Source organism: Falco biarmicus, chromosome 11 (genome assembly GCF_023638135.1).
Source record: "Falco biarmicus isolate bFalBia1 chromosome 11, bFalBia1.pri, whole genome shotgun sequence".
Lineage (NCBI taxonomy): Eukaryota > Metazoa > Chordata > Aves > Falconiformes > Falconidae > Falco > Falco biarmicus.
In genome coordinates this window covers 8,929,422-8,944,158 of record NC_079298.1, presented here as the reverse complement: position 1 = coordinate 8,944,158, position 14,737 = coordinate 8,929,422, and the positions used below count along the sequence as shown (strand labels likewise).

The 14,737-nt window shown below is 41.1% G+C and overlaps 1 protein-coding gene across 3 annotated transcripts in view; it reads right to left on the bottom strand.

Moving 5' to 3' along the window:
• Nucleotides 1–14,737, bottom strand: part of GLIS1 (GLIS family zinc finger 1) — a 211,102-nt gene that overhangs the window by 15,953 nt on the left and 180,412 nt on the right. For 2 of the 3 annotated variants that reach the window (XM_056356532.1, XM_056356533.1), the window contains exon 8: nucleotides 10,645–10,795. In XM_056356532.1, coding sequence (XP_056212507.1) covers nucleotides 10,645–10,795 — 151 coding nt within the window. The remainder of the gene's footprint in view (nucleotides 1–10,644; nucleotides 10,796–14,737) is intronic. The other variant, XM_056356534.1, reaches the window with a different exon arrangement.

The following is a 14,737-nucleotide window of genomic DNA, read 5'->3' as shown; positions in this document are numbered from 1 at the left end:
GCTATATATAGAGATACATAAATAAATACTCTCACACACATGTAAAAAAAAATCCTTATCTTTCCTTCGTTCATTACATTTGAGGGCTCCTAGCTATGCAGCATGTTTCTGTTCAGGAGTGTAAATCTTTTTGCTATCTCCATAAACCTTGTGACAAAGCTAAGAAGAATCAATGGTTCTTAGATTGCTTCCACTGATGATGTAGTCTGGCTGTTAATGGTGTACCCTGTCTTAAAGGATGCTTGATGGTAACTCAAGCAACAAATTAACCCACTGCAAGGTTTTACTACTCCATTGTTAGAAACCTATGTCCCTTACGTGAAAGATAATTTACCTTATTTCTAGCCATTACCTGCAGCAGACACTAATGAAGTTGACTAGCAAGCCCTCTCTGAATCCAGCAGTTTTCCAGTTGTCTACTGATGAAACTGCTCCTGCTAAAAACTTTGCTGTGTGCAAAATATGATGCAAGTAGGAAAGCTTTTTCACCTGAACATTCATTTTGGTGACTTCAGACCTAATGACAACAGGTGCTTTTCAATCCCTGTCACACAGAGAGGTACAGAATCATAGAATCTTTTAGGTTGGAAAAGACCTTTAAGATCATCAAGTCCCCAAAAGGTCTGTGTTCCTTACACGTGTTGACTGGTTTTGAACTTTCAGTGTCTTTTGGGAATGGCAGTGCTGTGCAACTTTCTTGAGCAGTTATAATAACAGAAAGGGATTACACAGTGGGATGCAGTAAGAATCTACTTATAAATGACCATATATTAACAGTGGTAAAACCAGTTCTGTTTTGATGGATTAAGTTATTGTGGGAGTTAAAAATATCTGAAGATATACTAGAATAGTAAGTAAAACTTCCAAGACTACAAGCATGCCATTGAAAGAACAGAATTTAAAATGCAGTTTTTTCCGATTACAAGGGTGCAGTGGAGAAGCCAGTCTTCTCTCCACCTTGTCCAAGACACAGGAGCAACAGGGCCTGTACCACAGAGAGAGGCAGGTTGGCTTAAAACAAAAGGAACATTTTGCTCACACAGCATGCCCTGGCCTGTGGCATTCATAGCCACAGGAAGTCACAGAATCAAACAAAATGCCTGTTTTTTTTAAAAAGGGACTTAATAATTTAATGGGCAAAACCAACATTTCCATGCTAAGCGAGGGCTAATCAAATCTTGTGCTTCAGGATGTAAACTGATCACCCAAGGAGGCAGAGAGGAATTCTCTCTCTTCACTCATCATTCAACTTTGTATGATTGACCAGGTATTGTGGGTTTTTTCAAATTCCCTTTGAAGCACCATGTGTAGGATGGCGCTGAAGACATAATACTAGTCTTGAGGGACCTATGATTTCAGGTGGAGCTGCAAAGCTAATGCATTCCTCTCCTGAGAATGCATCAGCAGACAATTAAGTAAAAGGGCTAATCAGAAAAATCTTGTTTATGTAATACTTTCATCCACACAACCAAGAGAAAACTACTGGAAGAACTGATCCTAACTTGATAACATCCCTTGTCTATGGTACTGTGCACATTTCTGCACTTTGCTGAACAGTCTTAAAATTTCAACTCAGCTTCACAGCCTTTCCTAAGGGAAGCTCTTTAAGTTAGATGAGATACCTCCCACCAAGTCATCAAACCAAATGTTAGACATCGACAACAAGCCAATTCCTCATGTCTACTGCAACGCATTTGTCGCACACATCAATGGGAATGCTCAAAAATCTTCATCTTAACAGGATTTTTTAAAAAAGAAAATGAAAAGTGACAACACAGACAATATTAACCTGTCTTCTCTCTCATTTTATAAAAGCGCATACCTTTAGGAAACAAACATAAATCCCAATAAGACTTTCACATAATTTTTTTTTGTGATCATGTTTTAACAATACAATTTTGGATGGTGAAAGTTTATATTTAATTGTAAGTAAGGCCCATGTGAGGGAACTATCTAGGTACGCTATGAGCTAGCTGAGCTATAGAAAAGACATCTAATAGGCTACAAGTACCACTGCCTTGTTTTAGAATTACTTATCCTGCCTCCATTTTCAGCCTCCTGAAGTAGGCAGTGGTGTATAAGAATCTGTGTACTTGCAGAACACACACCACCAAATGTCTTGTCCCAATATTATCGCAACATAAAGAACCAAAAAATAAATACATATCAATATTGATTCTTTCTGAGCTTTCTGTCAAGATGTCTAGACGCATATTTTCTATATTCATCCACAGTACTTATTCTGAGTAAGAAACAGATTCACACTTTAGTCTGCCTTCGTTCAATAGCAGTTCCTGGACAAACTAACACAGGGTAAGAAATTGTAAAGCCAGATTCTGAGCAGTTTTAAGATGAGCTTTTGCATGATCTAGTTGATCATCTCTTGACTGCCAAAACCTATAAGCAGTATACTTAATTAGTAAATATTAAATGGAAAATAGAAAAATAATGAAAATAAATTCAAACTAAGATTCTTGAATAGTAAGTGTAACAGCAAGTGAAGTGTAACAGCAAAACAGAAATATCTAAGGTAGGGATGTTTCCAATATGAAAACTGTCTGGGTTTGGGGTTTTTTTTAGTGATGTGATGGCTTGATTGGCAGATTCCTCAGCTAGACAAAGAACCTCAACCCATATCCCATTGAGTTCAGTGGAAACAGGACCAAATCCAGACTGAAAAACATCTGTCCTTTATCTCAGATATTTTTTTGTATATTTTGGGTTATAAGACCATTCTGTAATAAAGTTCTCATGCATAGCATATAGCCATATCAAACAATCTTGACTTTGAGAATTACGTTTCACTCGTATTAATATGAAGAAAAGCATATAATAAAGCACCAGAGTAAGAAGCACAAAGCAAAGAAGCTCCATGTTTTATCTTAAGTGACTTGTACAGTATTGCAGCTAGTTAAAAAACTGTGATTTGCCATGAAAGCAGGTTCTACCCTAAAATCCAGCATGCCAGCCATTTCATTCATAAAATCTCTCCCCCAAGCATTATAGTTACTTATATTGTGAGAAAGTCCAATTCAGTTCCAGGACCAGGAGATTATTTTTTTTTAATGGAAAAAAAAGTTAACACTGATTTTCATCTCTTCCCATAATATTAAAAATGATGTGTAAAGCTCTGCTAATCTGGTCTCTGGATAGCGCCCAATCTCTTGCCACGTGTTTCTGTTCTGGGTCTTGCCCTACGGGAATTTCTGTCAGCACATGCTCAGGAAACAGTTATACCGTTCACTTTTTTTTTTTTTTTTTAAGGCGGACTCTATCTGAAGTTTGGTGAACCTTTGCACTAATCACTGCCAGGTGCCTCTGGCTAGGTTTCTGGAATGCAAGGAATCTTTTCCTTCTCTCCCTCTTTCTTCCTTTCTCCTCTTCCCCCTCCTTCCCCTGATATATAATAAATCCTTCAGTGCAGATCACCTTGCTGGGCATCACTGCATTTTATTACCCTTTTCTACAAACAATGAGCAAACAAGTTACTGGGCTGTGACACAGTGCCCTTCTTACAAGGCCTTCACTGCAAGATATAACACTGTGTTTCTGATTTTCTCTTTTCTCACTGTGCTTGTGGCCAGCTTGAGTAGGTGGCTACTGTAAGAGACTCGGGCTTTATTCCTGGCTCTGCTACTAACACAGCGTGTGACATACCTCTCTCTGTAACATCTTTAAAGTAGGACTGAGGCACTGTCAGCCTTTTCCTAGAAATACCAGATAATATTTTTCATTCAGAATACTGTCTGGGATTACTTGAATCCAGCTCTGCATCTTCCCTCACCCACACTCTGAGCAGTGATGACAACAATTGCCTGTACAAAGAGTGCAGGAGCTAGTTAGCTGTGAGGAGTAAGAGGGGCTTCAGAAACATTATGGAGAACACCACCCATGGGACCTTTAATGTGACTGAAGAGTCTTAGGTCATTTAATTGCTCTAGAATATTTTTGATAATACCAGTAACAGTGATAGGAAAACAGCTTTGGGTTCAAAATTACACAGGAGCCATAGGAGCCCTTTCCTGGTACACTCAAAGGCTTTCTGTGTGGGCCTTCTCTTCAGGTACAGAGTGACGTACTGAAATACAGTCTTTTCTAACAAATACGCATGTAAGTCTCAGTTTGGTATAAAGCATAACTCAGTATTTTTTAATGCATTTCATTACCTACACAAACTCACACATACACGCAAACACATTTTTTCTATGTTAAATGAATATCTCACAATTGTTCCGACCTAATATGTGCAATTTCTGCAGAGCAGTTAATCATAGCAATCATGATGGGAACTGTGCCAATCTAAAAGACATTTTTATTTATAAGCATTTGTTCAATGGGTTTGAAATGAAGCTGATGAATCACTACAGTGGAAGCCACTACACATAATGGGAAATTTGAAAACTTAATCTTGCTAATAATCTACCAGGAAAATATATTTCAAAAGTTAAAAAATCCTTATTAACGTGGTCAAAGAAATATCAAAACATATTTAAATAAAGAGCACTGCCTTAGGTTCAAGTAATCGCCAGGAAGTCAATTACAAAGACACGCAATCAAACACTCAATATTATCCAGCATGTACTGCATGCTTGACTGAGCTATCTTATTTTAGTCATTTAAGGTCATTATTGTCTGGCAAGTATGCAGCAAGATGCTTCCAGGTGCAGGTGGATTCTGTACAGGTAGTTGATGTCTGCTTTCAAGTTTACAGTCTAAAAGCCACTATACCATACAGTGGGAGATGTTGAGATAACTTAATCACTTGTTATACCCTGATAAATTATTGTGTTTGGCATATATGGTTTACATCTAACTGCAGAAATTTTGCTAAAAAGAAAAAGAAATTTGAAAAGGAAAGGAACAAAAATCAGCTTTACAGATGTTAAGTGTAAATTTAACTACAGATAAAACCAGTAATGGCTAAAACAGTTAATAGAATGCAGAAGACCTGTGGTTGAATCCATATTAAATGCTTTCTGAGTTACTCTGACCAAGTCCTTTAACCTCCCACCTTCTCCCATAACTTTCTTATTTCTTACTCTAAGATAGTTTTGCTTACAGTGTCTCTTCTGGGCAGGTAACATACCATTTAATTTGAGATGCACTGATGAAAGCTCCCTAATGAGTGTCAACCCAGCCCTTTCAGAAACACAAATTAAATACATGCCCACCTATTTCTATGAATGGCCAAACAATATTTTACCCTGCGATCAAGCACTAAGTTATTCTTAACCACACATTGTTGAAATAAGCCTATGCTAGTGCTAATTTTACTTTAAGGGCGGGGGGGGCGGGAATTGTATAAGCCTATCTGGACATGATTATAAATGAATTCTGATCACATTTTCTACAATGAGATAAATGACTTGGGATTTGAAACCAGATGCTTTTAATTACCAATTTTCTTTGTTACATGAACCTCACTCAGCTCTGCACCTGTACATTGTTCTTTCTTTGGACAGATGTACTGATGCCCCTTTTGCGTGCTCAGATCCATAACACTGAGATAAATTATGATGGGTTCTTGGCTTCCAGCATTGAAAATGTTTTCAGCTGTCAGAGATATCTGTTTCTTGTTATTGGTTTTAGTGCTTTTGAAAGAAAGACTAAAACACCGACTTGTGTATTCTATTATAAATGAAGAGTATTCTCCAGCGGAATCCACAGTGAATGAGTGATGTATCTCCTTGGTCCTTGGAACTGTTATAAAAACTGTGTAGGTATTTAATTCTCCAGAGTACTTCTAGGGAGTAAAACTTTGTTTCCTACAAAGATTGTAGCAACATGCCCATTCCTAGTCAATTTATTTATGTGAGCTCACAAACTAAAATATTAATTAAAATTAGACATAAGTAGTTAATACACCTAATTGTCTCTTGAAGTAATGAGAATTAGGTACACAAATGCATTTTCACCTCCTGGTCGGGATTCCAACAGTTCAAAAAGATAGCGTAACGGATTGAAAAGCCTCCTGCATTTCTTTTATTGGTTTTGGGGCAATTTCTTAAAACTTATCCCAGAAACAGTCATGCTTCAGAAAACTAGCTGCTTGCAAACACCACTAAAACTCTTACAGCCAGAATGTGAGTCTGGTCCCATCTGATGAGCAAGCACCCACCAAACCCTTTGTATACCACCACCACCTACCAGTAACGCTGAAGCCAAAACCAATCCCACAGAGAAGAGATGTGGGCTTGATCGAGGGTGCCATCTCCCAGCTCCGCAGCTCACTGAGAGCGGGTAGAGGGGCTGGGCCAGATTCTTATCTGAAGTGGAGGCACCTGACAGGGTCCTGGCTATGTATGTAACAGGGCTTACAGTCTCTTTTCTTGCCAAACACATACAAATCTAAACCACAAGATTTTATCCTGCATATTTGTTTTCAATCTTAAAATATCAAGAATTTCAAATCTGGTGTCCCCTGGTTGAGCAAGAAGAGAGGCTCTGTGTACTTTGTTTTACCTCACGTAAAGAAAAATGAAGGACTAAATTTTCAACAGAGAACCTTCACATTTAAGTATTTCTGTGGTGTTTGAATTAGCAGGTGCTAAGAAGCAAGCAAACAAAAATTCTGATGTTTAAGCAGCCTGATTAAAATGTCTCTTTTCACCTGACTGTTTTTAAGTCCTGTTTCTTGTGATGTATGGGTAAGTGGCTCTTCAGGGAAGGTCTGGAACTGGTTGCAGTTAGCTGGTGAGAAGCCCAGGCAAGCTCCTTCCTCTAACCTTGGTTACTTAATCCTTTATATTAAAGGGGCTCACAAGACTGGATTCAGAGTTCTCATGAATCATCACCTATGGACATCACAGGTGCCTTAATTCCACTAGTTCTTCATTTACTGTTGTGTTTACAGAGCAGAAATGACCTAAATTACCAAGGGAATATAAAAAAATAGTTTCACTTTCTTTTCCCTTGGAGACACATCACCTTCCCAATAAAGTTATTATTTGTCAGTACCCCCAGCTTCTTTTGAGAACATAAGTGCTGTTTGTTATGGGTGACACAAGTGACAGAAGGCCTCACAGTCACATATAGAGGGACCATGTTCAGATCCTACAAAGTGACCTTGTTAGGTCATTAAGTTAAATTGGTGCAAATCCCTAACTTGGTGCCACCACTCAAACTCATTTAACTTTAGTCATATCGGTTTCATTTAAGCTGATAATTTATCACACTAAATATTCTAAACTGGAATTCACAGAGATAGTTTACAAGTGAAACTAATGACATTTTTAGATTACTTAGATAATAACAGCTAAAAAAATAGTAGAAAGCAAGCCAAGTGCAACATTCACCTCAGATGTAATACTAAAAGCTGTTTTTCTGTCTCCATTCTGCTACAAATCAAAATAGACTATTTTTGCAATGGGCAAAATGAAACCAAGGTAGACATTATACATGGCATATGCTACAAGAAATGCTAAAATAAACCTTTGCGACCTGAAATAAAAAATAAATACATATTTAAACCTGGATCACAACAAGCCCACTTTCTGGATGCCAGAATATTTCTCAGTCACACACTTTTAGTTTAATTAATATCAATATAAGTAAAATCTTTTGGTCTAGCATACACTTCATACCAGAATTTGAAAAAATAGTCTCCAGATTGTATAAAGCCAGTATAAATACATTTGGTAATGAAGTCAGATTTTGTTAGAACATTTTCAAGTGAATTAGATAATTTTGTCAAACTATTTAAATGTCTTAGCAAACCATTTGGGAAAATTGACTGCTGCACTTGGTATTGACTTTGGCAAAGGATGGTATAACATAGGGCTTTTTTTTAAAAAAAAAGAAAAAGCCCTTAAATCAAATTCTGAATCTTATGTCAAACTTGAGTAGACTATTTGTACTCCGCCTCATGTAGTTTTTGGCATCTTGCATATTTGATGACTCAGTAATTAGATTTCTTGATAGTAATCATTTGGTTCATGCCGCAGACTTAAACTATGCAATCCAGTCTTGTCATCGTACTGATTCACAGTATAGAAATTCTTCACATTTACTTAAACATGAATGCTGCGACAGCTGACAAATGAGGCAAAACATTATATGTGTGCCAGAAAGCTGGAGCGGTTGATATGAGGAAAGGTAGTGTTAGGTGTTTCTTTCCTATTGTAAACTATATATATTTTATATGAGTAATGCCATACTGCTATGAACTGGCAAAGGTGTAACAGTTCTATAATTCAGTGGCTCCAAGCATTAGATTATTAAGTGATTTTGCCCAGTTAAATGGATGAATGCTTTAAACAAAACTGTGCTAAGTATAATTCAAGGCCTATTAGTTCCCATTATGTTTCTGTACTTGCAATTAAAATGTCATATACGGGCTGTATTTCAGGAGTCCTTAATATCGTAAGCATAAACAATTAATTTAATTAGCAAAAGGATCTTGGGCTGGATATTGACAAAGCTGAATGCAGATTACTTTGAGTTTAGGAAATGGTATTTGAGATGCTGAAAAATTCCAAGTAATTATGTCATGAAACTAGATAGCCTGTTTTAAAATAACTATTCAAAAATACATTCCACTTTCCATTTCCTGATGTTTGGTTCATGGTTAGAAATCTGTTATCATCTCACATTTTGTCATAGCACATTAACTACGGTGTTTCTGCAAAGACTTTACATTACTTAGGTATATAAGCATCTAGAACTGAAAACGGCAGAGACAATTCTGATGTAACTGTGGCCTAAGCAAATGACCAAAATGTTGGTAGAAGGAGTTCCGTGAGCAACTCTGCTCACTCGGCTTTGTGTTTCTGCTGAGGGATGAGTGCCGTACTCTGGAATGGAGACATGAGGGGCAGCAAGGAGAATTCCTCTGGGAGCTTCAGAGCCTTAAACTGAAAAACTGTCTGTTGCCCTCATTCTGCTGAAGTCTTTGCTTTCATTTCGTATCAACAGTACCAGAACATGAAGTGCCTTAGGAACAAAGCCACCTTACTGACAGCCTGTTAAATCCTTCCCACAGTATATCCTTACTTCATTTTATTCTTGTTTGGGACTTTTTGCCTTACCTCCCCTAGGAACCAACTCAAAGAGGAAACAGCTGAGCAGCACACTGGGGAGCAGTGACAGGAGGGGATCCTACTCCCCCAGGCTCAAGTAGTCCCATTCTGCAGGGAAAGAATTGCTCATGGATTACCCTCACTTTGGACTGTCTGTCTCCCTTTCTTCCTATTTGCGCTCACTGCCTTCTCTGCTACAGAAAACTTCCTGTTTATCTGGTGTAGCTTCCATCTAAATCAGCATGCCCAGTGCCTACAAAAATGCCGTGACTGCCACAGGCATGAGTCTGCCAACAGGAAACACATAGTTGGGAATGTGGGTGCCATGGCAGGGAAGGCAGAGGATTGGGCACAGGCATCTCATGACAGGGACAGAAGTCTATTCCCGTGATGGGCAGATATGCATCATACGTTGGGAGGGAGCACTGGTACCTGCTGCTGGCATAGGTCAGAAGAGATGGTCGAAGGAGGAACAGGGTACAGAAGCTAAGCTTGCTACAGCATTCGTTCCCCAATTAAGAAAAAAAATGGAGTAATTTGTTCCTAATTGAATTCGCTCAATCAGATAGATTGTTCTTCAGCTACTCCAGGTGCACCTTTCCTTATCATGCCCCTTCCATGCCACATAGATTCTGCCTTCGGCCTTTTGCTTAAAGCATACAATTAAAAAATTTCCGGGCTTTTCTTTCCCCATATAAAAGAAGGGGTAGGTCAGCCCTGGACTAGGATGGGAAAACTCTGCATTCAATTGCTGTATTTGCTAAAGAACCCCAACATATTTTTAGGGGAAAAAAAATCTCTTAATCTCTCTATCCCAGGTTCCCATCAGTAAAGCAAAATCGGAGTCCCCTCCCTGCCCAAAGTGTGGGAATTAAAACTGTAACTTTGATATTTAATTTGCATGAGGCTAGGCACCAAAAAAAATCTGAGCAAAAACATTAGTGCAGAAATTTGTGGCTTACAGAACATTCTTTACTGTTGAGAAGACGTTATGAGATCCTTGAGCAAATGGTCCTTTAGAAATATCAGGTACTGTAGCAATGCAATGCAATCCATACTGTAGCAATGCAATCTATACCATCAGTGGGATAATATATTCTTCCCTGATTAGGATCTTGCTAGTGAATGTCTGCTGCTGAGACATGTATTACAGAAAATCTTATCAGAGAGCAAGGAAGTGAGAAAGCCTGCCACTCTGACACTACCTAAGTCTTAGCTACGGCAAACACCCCTTGTTCCTGAGTGAGTCATAGTTTGGGTTTTTACCCTTTGTGAGATTTCTCATTTTTGCTGAGAAATGTTCTCTGCACTTATCCAAACCTACAAGAAGTCATCAAGGAGGAATTAAAAAAAAAAAAAAAAATCTAAGTGCTATGAAGAAAAACAACTCAGTGTGTTTTGTTGAAGACAAGTACAAGGACCTGAACAACCTGCTTTGCACAGGGGATGGATGACATCACCTTCTGAGGTCTCTTCAAAACTAAATTATTCTATGATTCTAAACCAAACAAAATTGCTTAGTTTGGGCCAGTGTTTTCCACTTGAACAGCACCCATGCAAAATAAAATAAACAATTAATCATTCATTATCATGCCAGACAAAGACTGCACATGTTTCTCACACGTACCCTTCCCTCGCACTCTCCAGCGGTGACTGATGGTGATGTGGACTGGAAAGAGTAGAGTCGAGTGGATGATGTCTTGAAGGGATGTCATGAGGAGGCGGCAATATACCTGGTGAGGGACCGTTATGGTTAGCGCTGGAACCACTGTACATGCCTGTGAACACACATCATTTTGCAAAATACAATAAGCAAGGAAGCATACAAATAAGTCCTTGACAGTCCCCAACTCCTTCCCTATTCCTCTACCGAACACTGAGACACAACCACACAGCAGCCCACTTCTGTTGGGGGAGTCATACTGCCAGGGGGAGTCACCTACCCAGAGAACCAGTATCAGCAAACACTGCTGTGCTTGGAACAGCACTCAAAGCTGTATCAGTGTGTTCTGACACATGTACATCTCCCCTCCAACCCTCTCAGGTGGTCCATTTCTTCCGTGCTCTGACAGCAGACCTGTAAGCGCTCCCCCTAACAGCTGGCAGGCCTTGGCAGGACTCTCACCCTGCCTTTACCACACTTCTGAGGGAGAACCCGTAGTGCTCAGTTGTTTGCAGCACAATGGAGCTCATACTGACAGCAGAACAGTACATGATACCTTGCCGACATTACATCAGACATTGAACTTGGAGAACTGTACTTGCATAAGGGGGACCAGGACCTGGGTTTTTTCGTTGTTAATTTCAAACTTTTTAATTTGAATTTCAGTTAGTATGCTGCTGGACATCCCAGACAATTCAAAAATAGCAAATATTGTACAAATGAAACCCCAATAAATTAAATCCAAAGAGGAGTGAGGAGAAATTTTTAATAAGAGCATGAAAACAAAAGGTTTACTAGTACACAGAGGTACTGAAGGAGTGTGGATGTCCCATTTTTCTGGGGACTCTGGCCACTCTCCTCTACCGTGACAGTCAGACACCAAGAGCCAAGAGCCCACCACATCCTCAAGCACACACTTTGTTGAGGAAGCTTTGCCCAGCACTCTAAGATGCTGGGATTAAGTTTTTTTCTTACAGCCTTCCTTCTAAAGAGTAAGCCATGCACTAAAAGAGCCTGGGCTGTCTGGGGGTCAGGGCCTTGGCACTGACTTTTAGCATGAAGGCTGCACTGAGGGCAGGTCTCTGTAATGAGGGGAGACTGCAGAAGTGCTTGCTGCCTGGAGGTACAAACGCTGTTTGCAAACGCTACTCCATGGCAGGGGAAAAAAGGACTGGCTCCTAGATGCAATTCTTGGAAAAGTCTAGTCCTTCTGTTCTCAGTTTCTCTGTCTTTCTCCTCCTCTTCTTAAAGTCTGCCTATAAGACATCTCCCAGCGTCCTGGCCCACCAGGGCATGCCCCCCGGGGAATCTGAACACAGAGGAGGACTAGAGCAGCCACTCGACATTGTGTTCTGAAGGCTGTGGGGAGCAAATGAAGTTTGCCAGCTCCCACAGTGTCCAGCTATACAGCACAGAAGACCTCACGCTCCCTCCAAGACGTAGTTTCTTTGCCTCCTCTGCTCCTGTAGCATTCATCTTTCCTCTCCCACTCACTGTGTGCAGAGCTACACAGTCAGGAAGACAGAACTGTGTCAGCTATGTTTGGCCATGTCCCGTGTCACTGACAGGGTTCTGGATGGCACTGCTCCCAGACCCTCCCAGTGACATGGAACAAGCAGAAAGCAACATGAAAATCTGGAGCTGTGGGGAATGTGACAGCCCTCTGGGCAGATAAGCAACGGCTGAATGTCAGCATCTGTTTCTGTGTGACTGAACAGCAGAACCACTAAGGCAAGATTCCAGCCACCTTTGTCAGGGACTTCAGATGAGTCAAAAACCTCTCATGAACAATGACTCCTCAGCTGTTGACAGATCTAAAGCAACAAAAATGAACCACATCATCTCTGTCTCCTGCTAGACAGAACATTTGTCAACCAGCCAGTGAAACCAACTTGCTTTCTGCACGGAGAGCCAGACAGAAGGGGCTTTAAAGAAGTCAGATGTTCCCAGGTGATGCTAGGATTTATTTGTCAAAGCCTCTTCTGATAACAATAAGTCAGTAGCTAGAATGCTACATTGCAAAACCACTGTTTTTCTGCTGGTGGCTTCAGTCTATTTTATAATACAATGGTTTCACTTCCCCCAGATCCTTACTGTTTATACATTTATTATCAGGCTTGGAAGATGAGCCAAACACCAATTTGACCCTGACTGTGTAGTGTCATTTCACACTTCAGCTGTATCTCCTACAACATGCAGTTCAGGTATATCGGCAGCACAGCCCGGAGGAAACTGCTGAACATAAAAGGAGACGTTTATGCTCTTTAAGGCTAGCAGACTATTACTGGCCCCTGTCAGTAACTTGAACAAAAAGCTCAAAACCCCCCAAAAAGTAGTTTTAGCACTGTGGTGGCCAGTAAACACACTCAATGTTTTATCTCACAATCCCACCCCTGAACAGTTCATGAATATTTAATATGTCTCTCCTGGCCCCTTCCTTACTGTCTCAGCTACTGAGGATAGTTCAATTCTTTGCCTGAGGTGGATTAGAAAGACAGAGTAGCAGAGTGCCTCCAATCAGCATACCCCTGTAGAGAAGCAAGAAAATGTTAAAAAAAACACCCCACACATCCATATGTCCAGGAGCCAAGTCCTGTATGATCCCATGTATCAAACCTGCCCCATCAGAAAATGAAATGAAACCAGAATCCCTGTCACCTTGAGCTTCTGTCATAGCCAACCACTATGCAGAGGACTTTAATCATCTGTGGAACTACTAGGGTAGACACCCATTTCCCACTCCTGGGCTTGAGAAGTTGTCTAGCTGTGGACCTGCTCTCCTAGGTAAAGTGGGCCTTCTTCCATCTACCCTCAGTTTATCCATCTTTTGATTTACTGATCACACCTTCTGCAGAAAAGGTCCCTGCTTGGGGAACGCATGTGCTGAGGCTTGTAGGGTTTGCTCATCAGTGAGTTTTCCTTTTCCTGCATCTTTACTTACCACAACACCCTCGCTCACGCTCAGTTTGACATGCGGCATCTCTCGTCCTCACATCCCCCCACCCCGCTTCCACACCACAGCTTGTGCTGCCTCACCCCAGAAGCCACTGGCTCCCCATGCACTGACACCCCCTCTCCACGGCACTGCTAGATCGGCAGCCCACCGCAACGTCGGCTGAAGCATGTTGGGGTAAACCCAGCTGTCCCCATATCCTCTGCGACACTTAGACAAATGTGGCGCTACACGTGTGCTGCCTGCTGCCAAGCAGCATGTGTCACAGCTGAGCCCTGCCCGCCTCTCCCACAGTGGGAACACTAATTTTGGGTGCCACTCTCTGGTATCCAGCTGCCAGTATTCATGAAACTTGTCAGAGCGCAATTATCTTTGAGGCGTTTGTCAAATGTGGTTGAGCTCGGCTAATGGATTTAAGAAAATACTGTGGGGAAGGGGACTGCCACACATGTGGACAGAGAGGCGAGCAAAATGATTACGTAAGCCTTGCTTCCTAAGGAAGCACAACTAAACCCGGAGCCCTGACTTGTGCAGCATGCATCCCTCAGACACAGGGCTACTGGGGAGGGGTGGGGGGAGCTGCGAGGCTGCTCTGGCATCAGACACGGCGATGCGTGCTCCTGGGCCTGGTGGTGAGGCTCTGAGACTGCACAGCCAACCATTTGGATGAGGGCTGCATCTGCTCCTGAAGCTTCTGGATAGTGAGAAAGCCAAGACACGAGCCAACGTAGACAAAGAATCGACCCTATTGTTCACTTGCTTTGCTTGCATGGCGTGTCTGCCTATAATTAAGAGTACTTCGAGGGCCATGTGGCACAGACAATGGAAGATGGGATTTACTACAAGATTCCATGTGAGCCTGCAATGAGACATTAGTCATTTCTGTTGAGTCACTGAGGACCAAATTGGTACTTAAGTTTAAAGTTATTTATCTCACACAGTGCAAAACAGGGGCACTCCAACAGAACATAAACCTCCCTTCCCTCAGAGGGACAGACCTTTCTCTGGCCGTGGGCACTGTGCAGGGTGTGCTATACTAGGCACTATGAATGCTATCAGCTACCAGCCATTTATTCTGCTACCGGCATTCATTTTGACGTATTT